The sequence below is a fragment of the Cherax quadricarinatus genome, chromosome 6 (assembly GCF_038502225.1).
Source record: "Cherax quadricarinatus isolate ZL_2023a chromosome 6, ASM3850222v1, whole genome shotgun sequence".
Lineage (NCBI taxonomy): Eukaryota > Metazoa > Arthropoda > Malacostraca > Decapoda > Parastacidae > Cherax > Cherax quadricarinatus.
In genome coordinates this window covers 18407411-18428580 of record NC_091297.1, presented here as the reverse complement: position 1 = coordinate 18428580, position 21170 = coordinate 18407411, and the positions used below count along the sequence as shown (strand labels likewise).

At 38.8% G+C, this 21170-nt stretch overlaps 1 protein-coding gene across 1 annotated transcript in view; it reads right to left on the bottom strand.

Annotated features, from left to right (window-relative positions):
* Positions 1–21170, bottom strand: part of chico (insulin receptor substrate 1 chico) — a gene marked incomplete in the record, with an annotated part of 785196 nt that overhangs the window by 215399 nt on the left and 548627 nt on the right. The window contains 1 exon segment of the mRNA XM_053781624.2: positions 1391–1479. Coding sequence (XP_053637599.1) covers positions 1391–1479 — 89 coding nt within the window.

The following is a 21170-nucleotide window of genomic DNA, read 5'->3' as shown; positions in this document are numbered from 1 at the left end:
CGCCTTCCTTCCACTACAGACTGATATACTCTTGAAGTCATTCTGTTTCGCTCCATTCTCTCTACATGTCCGAACCACCTCAACAACCCTTCCTCAGCCCTCTGGACAACAGTTTTGGTAATCCCGCACCTCCTCCTAACTTCCAAACTACGAATTCTCTGCATTATATTCACACCACACATTGCTCTCAGACATGACATCTCCACTGCCTCCAGCCTTCTCCTCGCTGCAACATTCATCACCCACGCTTCACACCCATATAAGAGCGTTGGTAAAACTATACTCTCATACATTCCCCTCTTTGCCTCCAAGGACAAAGTTCTTTGTCTCCACAGACTCCTAAGTGCACCACTCACTCTTTTTCCCTCATCAATTCTATGATTCACCTCATCTTTCATAGACCCATCCGCTGACACGTCCACTCCCAAATATCTGAATACGTTCACCTCCTCCATACTCTCTCCCTCCAATCTGATATTCAATCTTTCATCACCTAATCTTTTTGTTATCCTCATAACCTTACTCTTTCCTGTATTCACCTTTAATTTTCTTCTTTTGCACACCCTACCAAATTCATCCACCAATCTCTGCAACTTCTCTTCAGAATCTCCCAAGAGCACAGTGTCATCAGCAAAGAGCAGCTGTGACAACTCCCACTTTGTGTGTGATTCTTTATCTTTTAACTCCACGCCTCTTGCCAAGACCCTCGCATTTACTTCTCTTACAACCCCATCTATAAATATATTAAACAACCACGGTGACATCACACATCCTTGTCTAAGGCCTACTTTTACTGGGAAAAAATTTCCCTCTTTCCTACATACTCTAACACGCTTATATATAGCAGAATGACTTGGAGAGCGTATAAATCTGTAGGGAAAGGACAGCAGGGTAGAGGTCATCCTCGGAAAGGTTGGAGGTAGGAGGGTGAAGGAGGTTTTGTGGGCGAGGGGCTTGGACTTCCAGCAAGTATGTGTGAGCATATTAGATAGGAGTGAATGGAGACGCATGGTTTTTGGGACCTGACGAACTGTTGGAGTGTGAGCAGGGTAATATTTTGTGAAGGAATTCAGGGAAAGTGATTAGCCGGACTTGAATCCTGGAAATGGGAAGTACAAGGCCTGCATGTTAAAGGAGGGGTTTGGGATATTGGCAGTTTGGAGGGACTTCTAAACCATCATATCTGAGCGCCTCTGCAAAGACAGTGATTATGTATGAGTGAGGTAAAAATGTTGAATGATGATGAAAGTATTTTCTATTTGGGGATTTTCTTTCTTTATGGGTCACCCTGCCTTGGTGGGAGACGACCGACGTGTTGAAATAAAAAAAAAAATATAGATATGAATGTAACTCCTTAAAACTCAGAAAATCATGACATTTATTTACTTACCATCAAATGAGCGATGATTTGACATAGACTGGGTACGTTCTCGCGTTACGGGATCTTCACTGATGTTATTACAAGGAGCATGCATTGCTCTGAAAAATGTACAGTATGTTACCCTAAAACATATACTTATTTTCAAGCACTAGTTTTAACCTTATGGACGTACATAAGTTTGTGAGAATGGAGAAATATCCAAAACATGAAACAATTGTAAGTAATTTATATCTTTGTAAAAAAACAGATGTAAGGAAATTTTGAGATTATTCTATTACCATATACCAAATTATCCATAAAATATCCATTAGGAGTAAATCTTATCAAAAGGACTGATGAAGCTCTGTATCAACTAAAGTAAGAGTACACTACTTCAAAAAATACTTAATTTAATATAAATGTCTTTTACTAAACATGTTGGTGAGAGCAATTTAAATATGTCCATGTGTTAGACTGTTAAAAATAATGAAGGAAAATTTCTGGGTCTCTTCCTTGACAGCAACTTGAAATTCAACACCAACATCCAACACATTACAAAAAAAAAAAAAGTGTCCCCGGACAGTTGTCATCCTTTACATGGGCCATGGAAAACAATATGAAGTTCAATGAAGAAAAATTTCAAATACAGTAGGGACCCACTTATACAGCAGGTTAGGTTGCAGGCTACAGCCGGAAAGCGGCCATCGTCGGAAAGCAAAACGTCATTTTTTTTCCACTTTTAAATTATATAAATGCCAGATAACAAGTTTACACTAACATATATTAAGTTAACAATATAACTGGGCATTAAAAAGAATAAAAAGTAAAAAACACACACACACAGTACACTCATTACTTACCTTAAAATATTTGTAGTCAGGTCAGGTATGGAAGGTATGACTACCCCACCCACACATAATATACATTTAACCCTTTGAAGGTTTCGGCCGTACTAGTACAGCTTACGACCCAGGGTTTTTGACATACTAGTATGCCTAAATTCTAGCGCCCTCAAATCTAGTGGGTGAAAGCTGGTAGGCCTACATATGAAAGAATGGGTCTATGTGGTCAGTGTGCACAGTATAAAAAAAATCCTGCAGCACACATTGCATAATGAGAAAAAAAAACTTTGACCGTTTTTTGGGGAATAAAACAGTGACTTTGCACTGTATTTTCGTATGGTATTTATTGTTGTATTCTAGTTTTCTTGGTCTCATTTTATAGAATGGAAGATATATTACAGATATTGAGATGATTTTGACTGGTTTTACAATGAAAAGTACCTTGAAATTGAGCTCCAAGTAGCAGAAATGTTCGATTTTTACCAAAGTTCAAAAGTAAACAAATCATACCAAGCGTCCAATACACGTCAACTGGTGAGTCTAATATTCTTTCGCAAGTGCGCCAATATTATTTATACCATTTTTTACACTAATGCAGTAGTCTACATAACAGTAAATCTTCCATTTTTTGTGAGAATAAAATTTCAAAGTGGAAAGCAAAAGAATGTAAGAGGGGCCTTGAGACGTGACTAATGAACAGAGGAAATGTCATTTTAGTGCCAGGAATGTCTTTCTTGTTTATTCTGGACCCTATTCAGAAATTGGCATCTTTTGAAATTTGTGTGAAATTGGCAAAATTGCTAAATTCTGACCACTGTACTGGATAGTTGAAATTGGTAAATGGGTGGTTTCTTGCACTCATTCGATAGAAAAAATGAAGTTCTAGCGAAATATTCATGTTTTTTGTCGACTAGTACAGGGGAATTGGCCGAAAATGGGGCTCAACGTGGGCAAAATTGCCGATGCGTAAACATTGCCGAGACCGCTAACTTCGCGAGAGCATAATTCCGTAAGTTTTCCATCAAATTTCATACTTTTGGTGTCATTATGATCGGGAAAAGATTCTCTATCTTTTCAAAAGATCTTTTTTTTTTTTTCAAATTTGGCCGACCCTGAGAACGAGTCTCGGAGGGGGCCTGTCGACCCTCAAAGGGTTAAAGCACCTTAGAGCAATAGAATGCACATACAGTGCACACATTATTTACCTTAAAATATATGTAGTCTTAATGTAGGGTGAGACGTGAGTAGTATTTATTGTAAGAGGTCAGGTGTGGTAAGTATAGTAGGTGTGGTAGGTATGGCCACCCCACCTACACGTAATATATATAAGTGCCCTAGAGCAATAAAATGCATATAACAGGTCAGCCATCACAAATCTGGCATCATTGGGACCTGTATCGTGCTGGATTACTGAGTTTGCAGAATTACAGTGGTTAGGTTAGAATACACTTACTAAAGTTAACCAAGTTCAGTGAACATCGGTTAAAATCAAACACTTCCGCTACTTTGAGCTCAATTTCAATTCTATCAAATGAGACCAAAAAAATAATAATATAACCATAAAGACCAATGAAAATAAGTCACTCTGTCTGACTTTTTTGGGTTATCCTAGGTTCTTTATGTATGCTATGTATGATAATCTATGTAACTGTATTTGTGTTAACCTGAATAAACTTACTTACGAAAATATACCGCTAAGGGTTGGCTAATAGCTGAGAAGTGAACTCCATTATTTATCCTCCAATTTTTTCATTTTTAGTGTACATTAAAAAGCATCTTTCCATCATACATTGCCAAAGTTTCAATAAGATAACTCAACAAACAATTGAGAAAAAAAAATATTTACCAAAAATCATATATGGCAAGCCCAAGCCAGGTACTGGAAATAAGTCACTTTTTCTAACTTTTTTGGGTTATGCTAGGTTCTCTATACATACACTGCCATGTATGATAATCTATGTAACTGTATTTGTGTATACCTGAATAAACTTACTTCTATTCTGTTGACCGAGTACAAGAAACCACCCATTCACCTATTTCAATTAACCAATGAAGTTATCAGAAATTGGCAATTTGGCCAATTTCACACAAATTTCAACAGATGCCAATTTCAAAATAGGGTCCAGGACAAACAATTCAGACATTCCTGGCATTAAAATAGCATTTTCTCTGTTCATTAGTCACGGCTCCAGGACCCTTTTATATTACTCTTGCTTACCATTTGGAATTTTTATTCACACAAAAAATAGAATAGTCACTGTTATGCAGACTACTGCATTATTGTAATAATTGTATAAATAATGTCAATCCATTCGTGACTGCATATTGGAATTTGGACTGGCTGGCGAACACATGTATGGAAGAGGGTAAGGTACCTAGGGACTGGCAGAGAACATGCAAAGTTCCTTTGTATAAAGGCAAAGGGGATAAAAGAGAGTGTAAAAATTATAGGAAAATAAGTCTGTTGAGTATGCCTGGTAAAGTGTATGGTAGAGTTATTATTGAAAGAAAGAAGAATAAGACGGAGAGTAAGATAGCAGATGAACAAGAAGGCTTTAGGAAAGGTTGGGGGTGTGTGGACCAGGTGTTTACAGTGAAACATATAGGTGAAAGTATTAGGTAAAGGTAAAGAGATTTTTGTGGCATTTATGGCTTTGGAAAAGGCATATGACAGGGTGAATAGGGGTGCAATGTGGCAGATGTTGCAGGTGTATGGTAGAGGAGGTAGGTCAATGAAAGCAGTGAAGAGTTTTTACGAGGATAGTGAGGGTCAGGTTAGAGTATGTAGGAGAGAGATTATTTCCCAGTAAAAGTAGGCCTTAGACAAGGATGTGTGATGTCACCATGGCTGTTCAATATACAGTGGACCCTCGACCAACAATGGCATCGATTAACGATAAATCCGACTAGCGATACAGATAGCAGGAGATAGCATCTCTCAAGCGATCATATGTGAAAAGGCTAGGAAATTGCATGACGATTTAATTAAAAAAATTCCAGCAACTAGTGGTGATGTGAGTGAATTTAACGCCAGCAAAGGTTGGTTTGAGAGATTTAAAGGGAAGGGAAGTAACCCCGGAAAAGGACTTGCCACCTCAAGTCCTAATGGAAGGGGATTCCCCTTCTAAACACAAAGACCATCAACACTCTCCCCTCCTCCCATCCCATCAATCATCACCAGATCTTCAATAAAGGTAAGTGTCATGTAACTGCATGTCTTCTTCAGTTTGTGTGTATTAAAATTAATATTTCATGTGGTAAAAACAATTTTTTTTTCATACTTTGGGGTGTCCTACACGGATTAATTTGATTTCCATTATTTCTTATGGGGAAAATTAACTTGACTAACGATAATTTTGACTAACGATGAGCTCTCAGGAACGGATTAATAGCGTTAGTCGAGGTTCCACTGTATTTATAGATGGGGTTGTAAGAGAAGTGAATGCAAGGGTCTTTGCAAGAGGTGTGGAGTTAAAAGATAAAGAATCTAACACAAAGTGGGAGTTGTCACAGTTGCTCTTTGCTGATGACACTGCTTTTTGGAGATTCTGAAGAGAAATTGCAGAGGTTGGTGGATGAATTTGGTAGGGTATGTAAAAGAAGAAAATTGAAAGTGAATATAGGAAAGAGTAAGGTGATAAGGATAACAAGAAGATTAGGTGACGAAAGATTGGATATCAGATTGGAGGGAGAGAGTATGGAGGAGGTAAATGTATTCAGATATTTGGGAGTGGATGTGTCAGCAGATGGGTCTATGAAGGATGAGGTGAATCATAGAATTAATGAAGGGGAAAAGGGTGAGTGGTGCACTTAGGAGTCTGTGGAGACAAAGAACTTTGTCCATGGAAGTAAAGAGGGGAATGTATGAGAGTATAGTTGTACCAACACTCTTGTATGGGTGTGGAGCACGGGTGATGAATGTTGCAACGAGGAGGAGGCTGGAGGCAGTGAAGACGTCGTGTCTGAGGGCAATGTGTGGTGTGAATATAATGCAGAGAATTCGTAGTTTGGAAATTAGGAGGTGTGGGATTACCAAAATCATTATCCAAAGGGCTGAGGAGGGGTTGCTGAGGTGGTTCAGAAATGTAGAGAGAATGGAACTAAACAGAATGACTTCAAGAGTGCATAAATCTGTAGTAGACGAAAGGTGGGATAGGGGTTGGCCTAGGAAAGGTTGGGAGGGAGGGGGGTAAATGAGGTTTTGTGTGCGAGGGGCTTGGACTTCCAGCAAGCATGCGTGAGCATGTTTGAAAGGAGTGAATGGAGACAAATAGTTTTTAATATTTGACATGACGTTGGAGTGTGAGCAAAGTAACATTTTTGAAGGGATTCAGGGAAACCAGCAGGCCAGACTTGAGTCCTGGAGATGGAAAGTATGTACAGTATCTGTTGCAGTTTTATAACTGTAGTGTAAAGCACCCTTCTGGCAAGACAGTGATGGAGTGAATGATGATGAAAGTTTTTCTTTTTCAGGTCACCCTGCCTTGGTGGGATAGGAGAATGGTACTTGTATCCCATATCCTCTTCATACCTCCATCAAACCGCTCAGTATTATGCCAAATATTATTCATTCTGGAGTATTTAACATGTTTTTTTATCTATATTGTTTATTATGTCATATTAGATCAATTGCGATAGGGAAATAAGCTGTAGTGTCGATATTAGCGTAATAAAGCATATTTTCCTGCATCACAAGACTGAGCTCATGGCAACCAACAGTGGCTTCAAAGCCACCTCATCTTTTATGGACAATGTACTGTGTATGTGCTTTACACAACGAGAAGCATTTCTTTCATTCATTGGAACCATGGCTAGGGCTAAAAGTATGCAGGTTATAACAATAAATGGATAAAAAGAAATTGGAAAGACTTATGCAGCAAGTAGCACCACCAAACAGTACCAGCAGGTTGCTGTGGCAACCCTGGAAATTTTAAATTATGCTAGCAGAAATTAGTACCAAATAACTGATGGAACCGGATGTCTGATTGCCAGATTTGTGATGGCAGACCTGTACAATACACTCATTACTTACCTTAAAATATCTGAAGTCTCAATGTAGAATGAGAAGTGAGTAAACGAATAAATGAGTAAATGAGAGAGGACAGAGATATGGAGTATGTAAACAAACAGACAAATGTGTCTAGTTATGGTTCATACATGCTCGTTTCCATGTTTGTGAGTGAGTGAGTTTTTATTCAGGTACAGATACACATAAATACAGTTACATAGATTATCACACATAGCAGCATATGTGTAGATTACCTACGATAACCCAAGAAAGTCAGACAGAGTGACTTATTTCCATGCATGTGAAACATATACCATAATACAAACACCTTACATTGCGTACAAATTGTCTCCATGTTGGCACAGTAAAATAAATAAAGAGAAACACTCCCATTCTCATGTAACACACCATTTTTAGAAGGAATGATGCTCTGAGTGAAGGCATACGAAAGAAATAATTTTCTACAGTTACCTTCAGTAATACTATTGTGTACACATTTTCTTTGGTGTTGAACTATACAAAACATATTCTTTCCAACACTCCAACAAGACGACTGGAAAAACATCTCATATTTATGTTAATTTATTCTACTGTGGGGTGTATTTATCATGTTTATATGTTATGTAGCGTGTTTATTATAAAATTTTGAAAAGAAAAAAAAATATCACAGATGGATTAATGAAAATGTTTATATTAACGTAATATACAGTGGAACCTTGACCTACAAATTTAATCCGTTCCATGACCTAGCTTGTAATTCAATCTGCTCATATATCAAATCAATTTTCCTCATTTAAATAAACTGAAATGCCATTAATCTGTTCCAGCGGAATTCCTACTCTCGGGAGGCAGGATAAAATACTTCAATATGATGCTAATATCAACTCTAGGGCTTATTTATCTATCTCAATTCATCTAATATGACAAAATAAACAATATAAATAACACAGAAACATGATATATACTCTAGAATGAATAAAATATGTCATTATGTGATAGGCGGTGGCAGCCATTGCCGTTCTCGCACTGACCATACTTCCCCTTCAGAGGTCTTATTATAAGAGAAAACGGAGTTCGTGAAGATAACTGCACTAGATCACCAGTTTCAACCCCAACAATAAAGATAGGCAGAGGAGATTGGAGGAGTTCATTTCGTTTCATGTTTGTTCTATTGCTTAACTTAATTGCTACACTCTTAATGTGAGGCAGTACCAGCGTAGTAGAAGTACATACTATGCTCATTCTGCCTCGTAAACAACCCACACACCTCACTCGTGTTTATCTATGATTTCAAGGTTTAAATCCATGGACATCATCTTTTTCTTCTCAGCACTGTCCTTTGCACTTTCTGAAGACCCATAGTTAGAAAAAAGAAATTTGGCAAAATAACTACACAAAATGCAAGCAAATATGAGAGAAATGCTTCCACAGCAAGATAAACAGTGCACTGCGCCAGCTGGCAGCATTCTGAAGCTCCGCATTATTATTATTATTATTATATTATCATTATTATTATTACAGTGGAACCCCAAATATCAGCCATAACCTGTTCCAGAAGGTTGGCCTAAAATCGAAAAGGCCTAAATTCGAAGCAATATTTCTCATAAGAATTAATGTAAATACAATTAATCTCTTCCAAACACCCAAAAATAATAAAAAAATACATTTTGTAAAGTTTAACTATAGTTTTTACATACACAAAACAGTTACAGTTACATATAAATGAACATTTAAATCATTATTACTGACTTGTATTGAAGACAGGGAGCAGGGGAGAGGGAGGGGGAGAGGTTATTGTTTAGAAAGGGAATCCCCCTCCATAATTACTTCAGATATCAAGTCCCTTTTTGGGGTTACTTCCCTTCTTTGTCTTTTAGTGGCACTAGGACTTCTTTCTTAAATTCCATCATGTTTCTCACTTTATTTACCAAAGGAACTTTACTAGGAACTTTCTTTGAGCCAATGGTGGCTTATTTCACAGCCGCACTTAATAAACAAGCACAAAAACCAATGGACTTTTGGAAATGTTTGGATGAATGTGCAGAGTGTATGCTCATTTAGCGAGAGACACAGGGAGACTAATTCACCTACGCGTGGCATCCCGGCAGAAGGCGGCCTGATGCATCTAATACGGCCAATCTGCGAGGCACTGGCCAAATTATGGAGCAAAACTTCAGCTTAAATACGATTTGGCCGATAAATGCAGCAGCCGATATTCAGGGTTCCACTGAATAATAATAATAATAATAATAATAATAATAATAATAATAATAATAATAATAATAATAATTATTATTATTATTATTATTATTATTATTATTACGTATTACAGTGGTACCTCGAGTTATGAACTTAATTCATTCCAAAAGGCTGTTTGTATGCTGATATCAAATGAAGTGTTTCCATAAGAAATAATGTAAATTAGATTTCTCCATTTCAGACCCCAAAAAATACAGTAGGGCTCCACTTATATGGCGGGTTAGGTTCCAGGCTATCGCCGGAAAGCAGAACGCCATTTTTTCCATTTATAAATGCATATAAATGCCAGACAACAAGTTTACACTAACTTATATTAAGGTAGTAATAGAACTAGGCATTAAAAACACAAAAAGTAAAATGCATACACAGTACATTCATTACTTATCTTAGAGTATTTGTAATCTTAATGTAGGGAGAGAGGTGAGTAGTACTTGTTTGTAGGAAGTCAGGTGTAGGTAGCCCTGGCTCCCCGTCTCATACTTAATATGTGATATTTAAAACAGCCCAGAGAGTTAAAATACACATACAGTACACTCACTATTTACCTTAAAATATGTGTAGTCTTAATATAGGAAGAGAGGCAAATAGTATTTATTTGTAGGAAATCAGTGTAGGTAGCCGGTAGGTGTAGCCCGCCTGGGCTACACCTACCGGCTACCTACACTGTGGTCCAGAGACATATTATTAGTATCGACATACCTTGTTCACTGAATTTAATTGTTTCTAACAACTACCTTTAGATGCCATCATAAACAAAGGGAGAAGTAATGAATAATTCATGCCGAAAATTGTAAACAAAAGCGGGGTGGGAAAGTGGCTGGGCCAAACGCAGATTCATACACGTTTTCTCTGGTGGCTGAGCAGAGAAAATGTAATGTTGTCCCTCCGCCCGGCTACCACACAGGTCCACAAGTATTATTATCAGAGCACATACAAAATATGCAATAAATGCCAGACAACAAGTTTACACTAACTTATATTAAGTTAGCAATAGAAATAGGCATTAAAAACACAATAAAAGGTAAGTTACACACAGAGTGTAACTTACTTGCCTTAAAATATTAATATTAATGCGCGAGAGGTAAGTGGCAGGGTGTTTATTGAATAAAATCAGAATGGCACACCATCATCCTCTAACTTGGCACTTAAAGCAAGAGGCTTACAACTCCTCTTTTTATCATAGCTAAGCTTAGACACCATCGTCAATGAGAGCCAACTAGTAAACAAAAGAGTAACCGAGTGAGAACGAGATACAGAGTTCAGACAATGTAAAAACACAAACTGAACAGGTAGTGGGCGATCACTTGGTCAGGCAAAATAAATGTGTATTAACCCTTTGACTGTTGCAAGCCCCTTTCTGAAACTGTCATTCTATGTCGCAAAATTTTGGGGGAAAAAAAATATTATTTTTTCTTATGAAATGAGAGAGAATCTTTTCCCGATGGTAGTGACACCAAAAGTACAAAATTTGGTCGAAAACTCATGGAATTACGCTCCCGCGAATTTAGCGGGCTCAGCAACATATATGCATTGGTGATTTCACCGACTTTGAGCCCTGTTTTTGGCCAATTCTGTTGTTCCAGTTGTCCAAACTCATAGCTATTTCTTTAGAACTCCATTTTTTCTATCAGAAGAGTACAAGAAACCACCCATTTACCGAATTGAACTACCCAATAAAGTGGTCAGAAATTGGCAATTTGGCCAATTTCACGCAAATTAAAAAAGATGCCAATTTCAAAATAGGGTCCAGAATAAACACTGTAGATATTCTTGGAATTAAAATAACATATCCTCTGTTCATTAGTCATGTCTCTAGGCCCCTCTCATATTACTATTGCTTTCTATTTTTTTTTTATTAAAAAAAAATACAAAATTTACTGTTATGCATTATTGTAAAAATTGTATAAATAATATCAGTGCACTAGCGAAAGAATATTAGACTCCCCAGTTGACGTGTATTGGACGTGTGGTGTGATTTGCTTACTCCTGAACATTGGTAAAAATCGAACATTTCCGCTATTTTGCGCTCAATTTCAAGGTCGTTTTCATAGCGAAACAAATCAAAATCATCTCTATTTCTGTAATATGTTTTCCATTTTATCACGTGAGACCATGAAAATGAGAATACAACATTAAATACCATATGAAAATACACCTCAAAGACGGTGTTTTAATAAAAAAAAACGGTGTTTTTTTTTCTCATTATGCACTTTGTGGTGCAGGATTTTTTTTATGTGGTGCACACTTACCACACAGACCTATTCTCTCACATGTGGGCCTACCAGCTTTCTCCTGCTTGATTTGAAGCCACTAGAATTTACGCATATAAATACATCCGAAACAGTGGCTCGTAAGACATATATACGACCAAAACAGTCAAAGGGTTAACATGTGTCTACTTTTAGTTCATTCACATATGTTTGTAAGGGTTTGTAAAACATTTACCTCACAATATTTTTTATTATAATAATAATTACCTCACAATACAAATACTCTTACATTGTGTACAAGTTAGTACAGAATAAACAAACAGCAACACTCCCATTCTCATGCAACACGCCATTTTTAGAGTGAATGAAGATATTATTATTATTATCATATAAAAAAGTGCTAAACCCACAAGGGTCATTAATTGCTGTATATAGCATGAAGGCATACGAAAGGAATATTTTTCTAGAGTTATTTTTTTTCAACAAGTTGGCCGTCTCCCACCGAGGCAGAGTGACCCAAAAAAGAAAGAAAATCCCCAAAAAGAAAATACTTTCATCATCATTCAACACTTTCACCACACTCACACATTATCACTGTTTTTGCAGAGGTGCTCAGAATACAACAGTTTAGAAGCATATACAGTGGACCCCCGCATAACGATGGCATCACATAGTGATTATTCCGCATACCGCTTACTTTAATCGCAAAATTTTTGCCGCGCATACCGATTAAAAACCCGCTCACCGATTTTCGTCCGAGACGCGTCCAATGTGCGCCCTCAGCCAGCCTCACATGTGCCGCCCGTGCCATTGTTTACCAGCCAGCCTCCGCGGTAACATCCAAGCATACACTCGGAATATTTCGTATTATTACAGTGTTTTCGGTGCTGTTTCTGGAAAATAAGTGACCATGGGCCCCAAGAAAGCTTCTAGTGCCAACCCTGTGGTAAAAAGGGTGAGAATTAGTATGGAAATTAAGAAAGATTTTGAAGGGTTTGGGGCTAACCCTGAGAAGCCTATGCCAGTTGTGGAATCCATTGTGCCTACTTCAAAAATTAAGGAAATGTGTGCACAGTGGGTTGAACTGCAAACCTTTATGGATGAAAATCACCCTGACACAGCTGTTGCAAGCCGTGCTGGTGACTATTTCAATGACAATGTTGTGGCCCATTTTAGACAAATCGTAAAGGAACGGGAGGTACAGAGCTCTATGGACAGATTTGTTGTGCGACAGAGGTCCAGTGACTCTCAAGCTGGTCCTAGTGGCATTAAAAGAAGAAGGGAAGTAACCCCGGAAAAGGACTTGCTACCTCAAGTCCTAATGGAAGGGGATTCCCCTTCTAAACAATAAGTTCGACACTCTCCCCTCCTCCCATCCCATCAATCATCACCAGATCTTCAATAAAAGTAAGTGTCATGTAAGTGTGCATGCCTTTTTCAGTTTGTGTGTATTAAAATTAACATTTCATGTGGTAAAAAAATTTTTTTTTCATACTTTTGGGTGTCTTGCACGAATTAATTTTATTTCCATTATTTCTTATGGGGAAAATTCATTCACATAACGATTATTTCGCATAACAATTACCCCTCTTGCACGGATTAAAATCGTTAACCGGGGGTCCACTGTACATATAAAGATACACAACATATCCCTCCAAACTGCCAATATCCCAATCCACTCCATTAAAGTGCAGGCATTGTACTTCCCATTTCCAGGACTCAAGTCCGACTATATGAAAATAACTGGTTTCCCTGAATCCCTTCACTAAATATTACCCTGCTCACACTCCAACAGATCGTCAGGTCCCAAGTACCATTCGTCTCCATTCACTCCTATCTAACACGCTCACGCACGCTTGCTGGAAGTCCAAGCCCCTCGCCCACAAAACCTCCTTTACCTCCTCTCTCCAACCCTTTCGAGGACGACCCCTACCCCGCCTTCCTTCCCCTATAGATTTATATGCTTTCCATGTCATTCTACTTTGATCCATTCTCTCTAAATGACCAAACCACCTCAACAACCCCTCTTCTGCCCTCTGACTAATACTTTTATTAACTCCACACCTTTTCCTAATTTCCACACTCCGAATTTTCTGCATAATATTTACACCACACATTGCCCTTAGACAGGACATCTCTACTGCCTCCAACTGTCTCCTCGCTGCTGCATTTACCACCCAAGCTTGACACCCATATAAGTGTGTTGGTACTACTATACTTTCATACATTCCCTTCTTTGCCTCCATAGATAACGTTTTTTTGACTCCACATATACCTCAATGCACCACTCACCTTTTTTCCCTCATCAATTCTAGAATTATCCTCCAGTATTTGACTAGAGAAAAGGTAATTCTTCCGACACTACCTACACAGCTGCTTTGTAAACATATCTCATATTTAGGTCAATTTTTATTCTGAGTGTATCATGTTTATATGCTATGTAACGTGTTTCTTATATAATTTTGAGGAAAATATCATAGATGGATTAATGAAAATGTCTATATTAATGTAAAGTAAGACATTTAAGGCGCCATAAGTAGAGAGACTAAGCGATTTTAATGTGTACCTGCACACCAGCACAGTGTGTAAGTGTATATTTAGGTACAGGTACACATAAGTATAATTATCAGAGTACATATAAAATACACAATAACATTAACCCTTAAACGGTCCAAACGTATATATACGTTCACTCGCGTAGCGCCCCAAATTTTTGGAGGAAAAAAATCTTTTCTTTTAAAAGGAAAAAAGAGCATATGGTACCCAGGCATGCCCAATTATTTTAATATGGCACACAGTGAGTGCACACACCCATTCTCTCATGTCTAGGTGACTCAGGCTTATTGTGGCAATGTTGAATGAATGACAAAGAAAACGTATATAGTATACGTTTGGGGCGCTACGCGCATGAACGTATATATACGTTTGGACCGTTTAAGGGTTAAAACACTTGAAATTTTGGAAAGTTTCCAGACATAATAGATGTGGTCACAAAGAATGTAAACAAACTGGGTGGGGTGCGCCGTATTTAAAAGACCGCTTGCCGCATAGCAAATTTTGGTCATAATTTGACATTGCTATATTAACGGAACTCCGTAAGGTGAAATGGCATAAAGCGGGGCGCTACTGTACTTACAAAAGCCCTTACAAAAATACATTTACATAATTGTTCAAATTGGGAGCTGTTCAAAACTTGAGGTACCACTGTACTATTATTAATTTAGGGAACTGAAGCTTGCTCATTTTTATTATTATTATTATTATTTTTTTTTTTCCCAACAAGTCGGCCATCTCCCACTGAGGCAGGGTGACCCAAAAAAGAAAGAAAATCCCCAAAAAGAAAATACTTTCATCATCATTCAACACTTTCACCACACTCGCACATTATCACTGTTTTAGCAGAGGTGCTCAGAATACAACAGTTTAGAAGCATACACATATAAAGATACACAACATATCCCTCCAAACTGCCAATATCCCAAACCCCTCCTTTAAAGTGCAGGCATTGTACTTCCCATTTCCAGAACTCAAGTCCGACTATATGAAAATAACCGGTTTCCCTGAATCCCTTCACTAAATATTACCTTGCTCACACTCCAACAGATCGTCAGGTCCCAAGTACCATTCGTCTCCATTCACTCCTATCTAACACGCTCATACACGCTTGCTGGAAGTCCAAGCCCCTTGCCCACAAAACCTCCTTTACCCCCTCTCTCCAATCCTTTCGAGGACGACCCCTACCCCTCCTTCCTTCCCCTATAGATTTATATGCTTTCCATGTCATTCTACTTTGATCCATTCTCTCTAAATGACCAAACCACCTCAACAACCCCTCTTCTGCCCTCTGACTAATACTTTTATTAACTCCACACCTTTTCCTAATTTCCACACTCCGAATTTTCTGCATAATATTTACACCACACATTGCCCTTAAACAGGACATCTCCACTGCCTCCAACCGTCTCCTCGCTGCTGCATTTACCACCCAAGCTTCACACCCATATAAGAGTGTTGGTACTACTATACTTTCATACATTCCCTTCTTTGCCTCCATAGATAATGTTTTTTGACTCCACATATACCTCAATGCACCACTCACCTTTTTTCCCTCATCAATTCTATGATTAACCTCATCCTTCATAAATCCATCCGCCGACACGTCAACTCCCAAGTATCTGAAAACATTCACTTCTTCCATACTCCTCCTCCCCAATTTGATATCCAATTTTTCTTTATCTAAATCATTTGACACACTCATCACCTTACTCTTTTCTATGTTCACTTTCAACTTTCTACCTTTACATACATTCCCAAACTCATCCACTAACCTTTGCAATTTTTCTTTAGAATCTCCCATAAGCACAGTATCATCAGCAAAAAGTAACTGTGTCAATTCCCATTTTGAATTTGATTCCCCAAAATTTAATCCCACCCCTCTCCCGAACACCCTGTTATGGGGCTATAGGACCCAACATGTATTTATAAGTAACAGTTACTCTGGAATACCTAATTATATTGAATTGATGGGGACTTTGCTCTAAATGTCAGAAGGACTGATCAACCTTATGACTGAGAGGCAGCTGGGTCAAACCTATTTTTCTCAATATAATAGGTTATACTATAGACACAAACACACAATTTAAATAAGTAGTTTATAAAGTTGCATTTCTTTTTGTAAAAGTAAAGTTAAGAGGTGGTAGAATTGTGGTAACTGGAGAATTGTGCTTGGCAACAGTCTTTTGTTTTGGTGGGAGGAGTTAGCCAGGCTCTCTCTCTCTCTCTCTCTCCCTCTGACTGACTCTCTCTCTCTGTGGCTGACCTTCAACCTGGCAGGATCTCTGGGTCCTTCTCCTATCTTTTGGGGCATCATGTGTGCTCCAGGGGTGAGTTTTTATAATTTAAGTTGTGGCCACCATACCCAGGGTGACTAAAGTGTGTCAAAACACTGGTTAGCCAGAGTTATGTCAAGAGAGAAGGACAAAAGTTAATAAGGTACACCATGTGGGAGAACAGCTATGCAGTGTGTAGATCGTTGTTTTGAAAATGTGAGGCTGTAATTGTATATTCTGTACATATCTATTGAGAATACAGTTATATTTTTATAGTAGTAGTTTACATAACCTGTGAAGAGGGCTGGTGAAAGGGTATCAGAGACACTCAGGATGATCAGCCATGATGTAAGTATTACCCCTAGACAAATAAGACCATTAAGTAAAAGCTACCCCACACTAGAACATGTAGTGAGAACCTTACCATCAAGGTAATAAGGGACAAACCAACGTAACACACCCTAGCATTTACTTCCTTTACAACCCCATCTATAAATATATTAAACAACCATGGTGACATTACACATCCCTGTCTAAGACCTACTTTTACCGGGAGTAGTCTCCCTCTCTTCTACACACCCTAACCTGAGCCTCAATATCCTTATAAAAACTCTTTACAGCATTTAATAACTTACCACCTATTCCATATACTTGCAACATCTGCCACATTGCTCCTCTATCCACTCTATCATATGTCTTTTCTAAATCCATAAATGCAATAAAAACTTCCCTACCTTTATCTAAATACTGTTCACATATATGGTTATAGGTAGTAGGTTGGTAGACAGCAACCACCCAGGGAAGTACTACCGTCCTGCCAGATGACTGTGAAACAGAAACCTGTAACTGTTTTGCATGATGGTAGGATTGCTGGTGTCTTTTTCTGTCTCATAAACATGCTAGATAACAGGGATATCTTGCTACTCCAACTTACACTTTGGTCACACTTCACAGACATGCACATGCATATATATATACATACATCTAGGTTTTTCTCCTTTTTCTACATAGCTCTTGTTCTTCTTTATTTCTTCTATTGTCCATGGGGAAGTGGAAAAGAATCTTTCCTCCGTAAGCCATGCGTGTCGTATGAGGCGACTAAAATGCCGGGAGCAATGGGCTAGTAACCCCTTCTCCTGTAGACATTTACTAAAAAAGAGAAGAACAAAAACTTTATAAAACTGGGATGCTTAAATGTGTGTGGATGTAGTGCAGATGACAAGAAACAGATGATTGCTGATCTTATGAATGAAAAGAAGTTGGATGTCCTGGCCCTAAGTGAAACAAAGCTGAAGGGGGTAGGGGAGTTTCGGTGGGGGGAAATAAATGGGATTAAATCTGGAGTATCTGAGAGAGTTAGAGCAAAGGAAGGGGTAGCAGTAATGTTGAATGATCAGTTATGGAAGGAGAAAAGAGAATATGAATGTGTAAATGCAAGAATTATGTGGATTAAAGTAAAGGTTGGATGCGAGAAGTGGGTCATAATAAGCGTGTATGCACCTGGAGAGGAGAGGAATGCAGAGGAGAGAGAGAGAGATTTTGGGAGATGTTAAGTGAATGTATAGGAGCCTTTGAACCAAGTGAGAGAGTAATTGTGGTAGGGGACCTGAATGCTAAAGTGGGAGAAACTTTTAGAGAGTGTGGGGTAGGTAAGTTTGGGGTGCCAGGTGTAAATGATAATGGGAGCCCTTTGATTGAACTTTGTATAGAAAGGGGTTTAGTTATAGGTAATACATATTTTAAGAAAAAGAGGATAAGTATACAAGATATGATGTAGGGCGAAATGACAGTAGTTTGTTGGATTATGTATTGGTAGATAAAAGACTGTTGAGTAGACTTCAGGATGTACATGTTTATAGAGGGGCCACAGATATATCAGATCACTTTCTAGTTGTAGCTACACTGAGAGTAAAAGGTAGATGGGATACAAGGAGAATAGAAGCATCAGGGAAGAGAGAGGTGAAGGTTTATAAACTAAAAGAGGAGGCAGTTAGGGAAAGATATAAACAACTATTGGAGGATAGATGGGCTAATGAGAGCATAGGCAATGGGGTCGAAGAGGTATGGGGTAGGTTCAGCAGAAGCTTGTGGTTACAGGAAAGTGGGTGCGGGAGGGAAGAGGAGCGATTGGTGGAATGATGATGTAAAGAGAGTAGTAAGGGAGAAAAAGTTAGCATATGAGAAGTTTTTACAAAGTAGAAGTGATGCAAGGAGGGAAGAGTATATGGAGAAAAAGAGAGAGGTTAAGAGAGTGGGGGAGCAATGTAAAAAGAGAGCAAATGAGAGAGTGGGTGAGATGTTATCAACAAATTTTGTTGAAAATAAGAAAAAGTTTTGGAGTGAGATTAACAAGTTAAGAAAGCCTAGAGAACAAATGGATTTGTCAGTTAAAAATAGGAGAGGAGAGTTATTAAATGGAGAGTTAGAGGTATTGGGAAGATGGAGGGAATATTTTGAGGAATTGTTAAATGTTGATAACGATAGGGAAGCTGTGATTTCGTGTATAGGACAAGGAGGAATAACATCTTGTAGGAGTGAGGAAGACCCAGTTGTGAGTGTGGGGGAAGTTTGTGAGGCAGTAGGTAAAATGAAAGGGGGTAAGGCAGCCGGGATTGATGGGATAAAGAGAGAAATGTTAAAAGCAGGTGGGGATATAGTTTTGGAGTGGTTGGTGCAATTATTTAATAAATGTATGGAAGAGGGTAAGGTACCTAGGGATTGGCAGAGAGCATGCATAGTTCCTTTGTATAAAGGCAAAGGGGATAAAAGAGAGTGCAAAAATTATAGGGGGATAAGTCTGCTGAGTATACCTGGTAAAGTGTATGGTAGAGTTATTATTGAAAGAATTAAGAGTAAGACGGAGAATAGGATAGCAGATGAACAAGGAGGCTTTAGGAAAGGTAGGGGGTGTGTGGACCAGGTGTTTACAGTGAAACATATAAGTGAACAGTATTTAGATAAGGCTAAAGAGGTCTTTGTGGCATTTATGGATTTGGAAAAGGCATATGACAGGGTGGATAGGGGGGCAATGTGGCAAGTGTATGGTGTAGGAGGTAGGTTACTGAAAGCAGTGAAGAGTTTTTATGAGGATAGTGAGGCTCAAGTTAGAGTATGTAGGAAAGAGGGAAATTATTTCCCAGTAAAAGTAGGCCTTAGACAAGGATGTGTGATGTCACCGTGGTTGTTTAATACATTTATAGATGGGGTTGTAAGAGAAGTAAATGCGAGGGTCTTGGCAAGAGGCGTGGAGTTAAAAGATAAAGAATCACACACAAAGTGGGAGTTGTCACAGCTGCTCTTTGCTATGACACTGTGCTCTTGGGACATTCTGAAGAGAAGTTGCAGAGATTGGTGGATGAATTTGGTAGGGTGTGCAAAAGAAGAAAATTAAAGGTGAATACAGGAAAGAGTAAGGTTATGAGGATAACAAAAAGATTAGGTGATGAAAGATTGAATATCAGATTGGAGGGAGAGAGTATGGAGGAGGTGAATGTATTCAGATATTTGGGAGTGGACGTGTCAGCGGATGGGTCTATGAAAGATGAGGTGAATCATAGAATTGATGAGGGGAAAAGAGTGAGTGGTGCACTTAGGAGTCTGTGGAGACAAAGAACTTTGTCCTTGGAGGCAAAGAGGGGAATGTATGAGAGTATAGTTTTACCAACGCTCTTATATGGGTGTGAAGCGTGGGTGATGAATGTTGCAGCGAGGAGAAGGCTGGAGGCAGTGGAGATGTCATGTCTGAGGGCAATGTGTGGTGTGAATATAATGCAGAGAATTCATAGTTTGGAAGTTAGGAGGAGGTGCGGGATTACCAAAACTGTTGTCCAGAGGGCTGAGGAAGGGTTGTTGAGGTGGTTCGGACATGTAGAGAGAATGGAGCGAAACAGAATGACTTCAAGAGTGTATCAGTCTGTAGTGGAAGGAAGGCGGGGTAGGGGTCGGCCTAGGAAAGGTTGGAGAGAGGGGGTAAAGGAGGTTTTGTGTGCGAGGGGCTTGGACTTCCAGCAGGCATGCATGAGCGTGTTTGATAGGAGTGAATGGAGACAAATGGTTTTTAATACTTGACGTGCTGTTGGAGTGTGAGCAAAGTAACATTTATGAAGGGGTTCAGGGAAACCGGCAGGCCGGACTTGAGTCCTGGAGATGGGAAGTACAGTGCCTGCACTCTGAAGGAGGGGTGTTAATGTTGCAGTTTAAAAACTGTAGTGTAAAGCACCCTTCTGGCAAGACAGTAATGGAGTGAATGATGGTGAAAGTTTTTCTTTTTCGGGCCACCCTGCCTTGGTGGGAATCGGCCAGTGTGATAATAAAAAAAATAATAAAATAATATATGCTTCAATGTAAACACTTGATCTACACATCCCCTACCCACTCTGAAACCTCTTTGCTCATCCGCAATCCTACATTCTGTCTTACCTCTAATTCTTTCAATTATAACCCTACAGTACACTTTTCCTGGTATACTCAGTAAACTTATTCCTCTATAATTTTTACACTCTCTTTTGTCCCCTTTCCCTTTATATAAAGGGACTATACATGCTCTCTGCCAATCCCTAGGTACATTCCCCTCTTTCTACATTTATTAAACAAAAGTACCAACCACTCCAACACTATATCCCCCCTGCTTTTAACATTTCTGTCATGATCCCATCAGTTCCA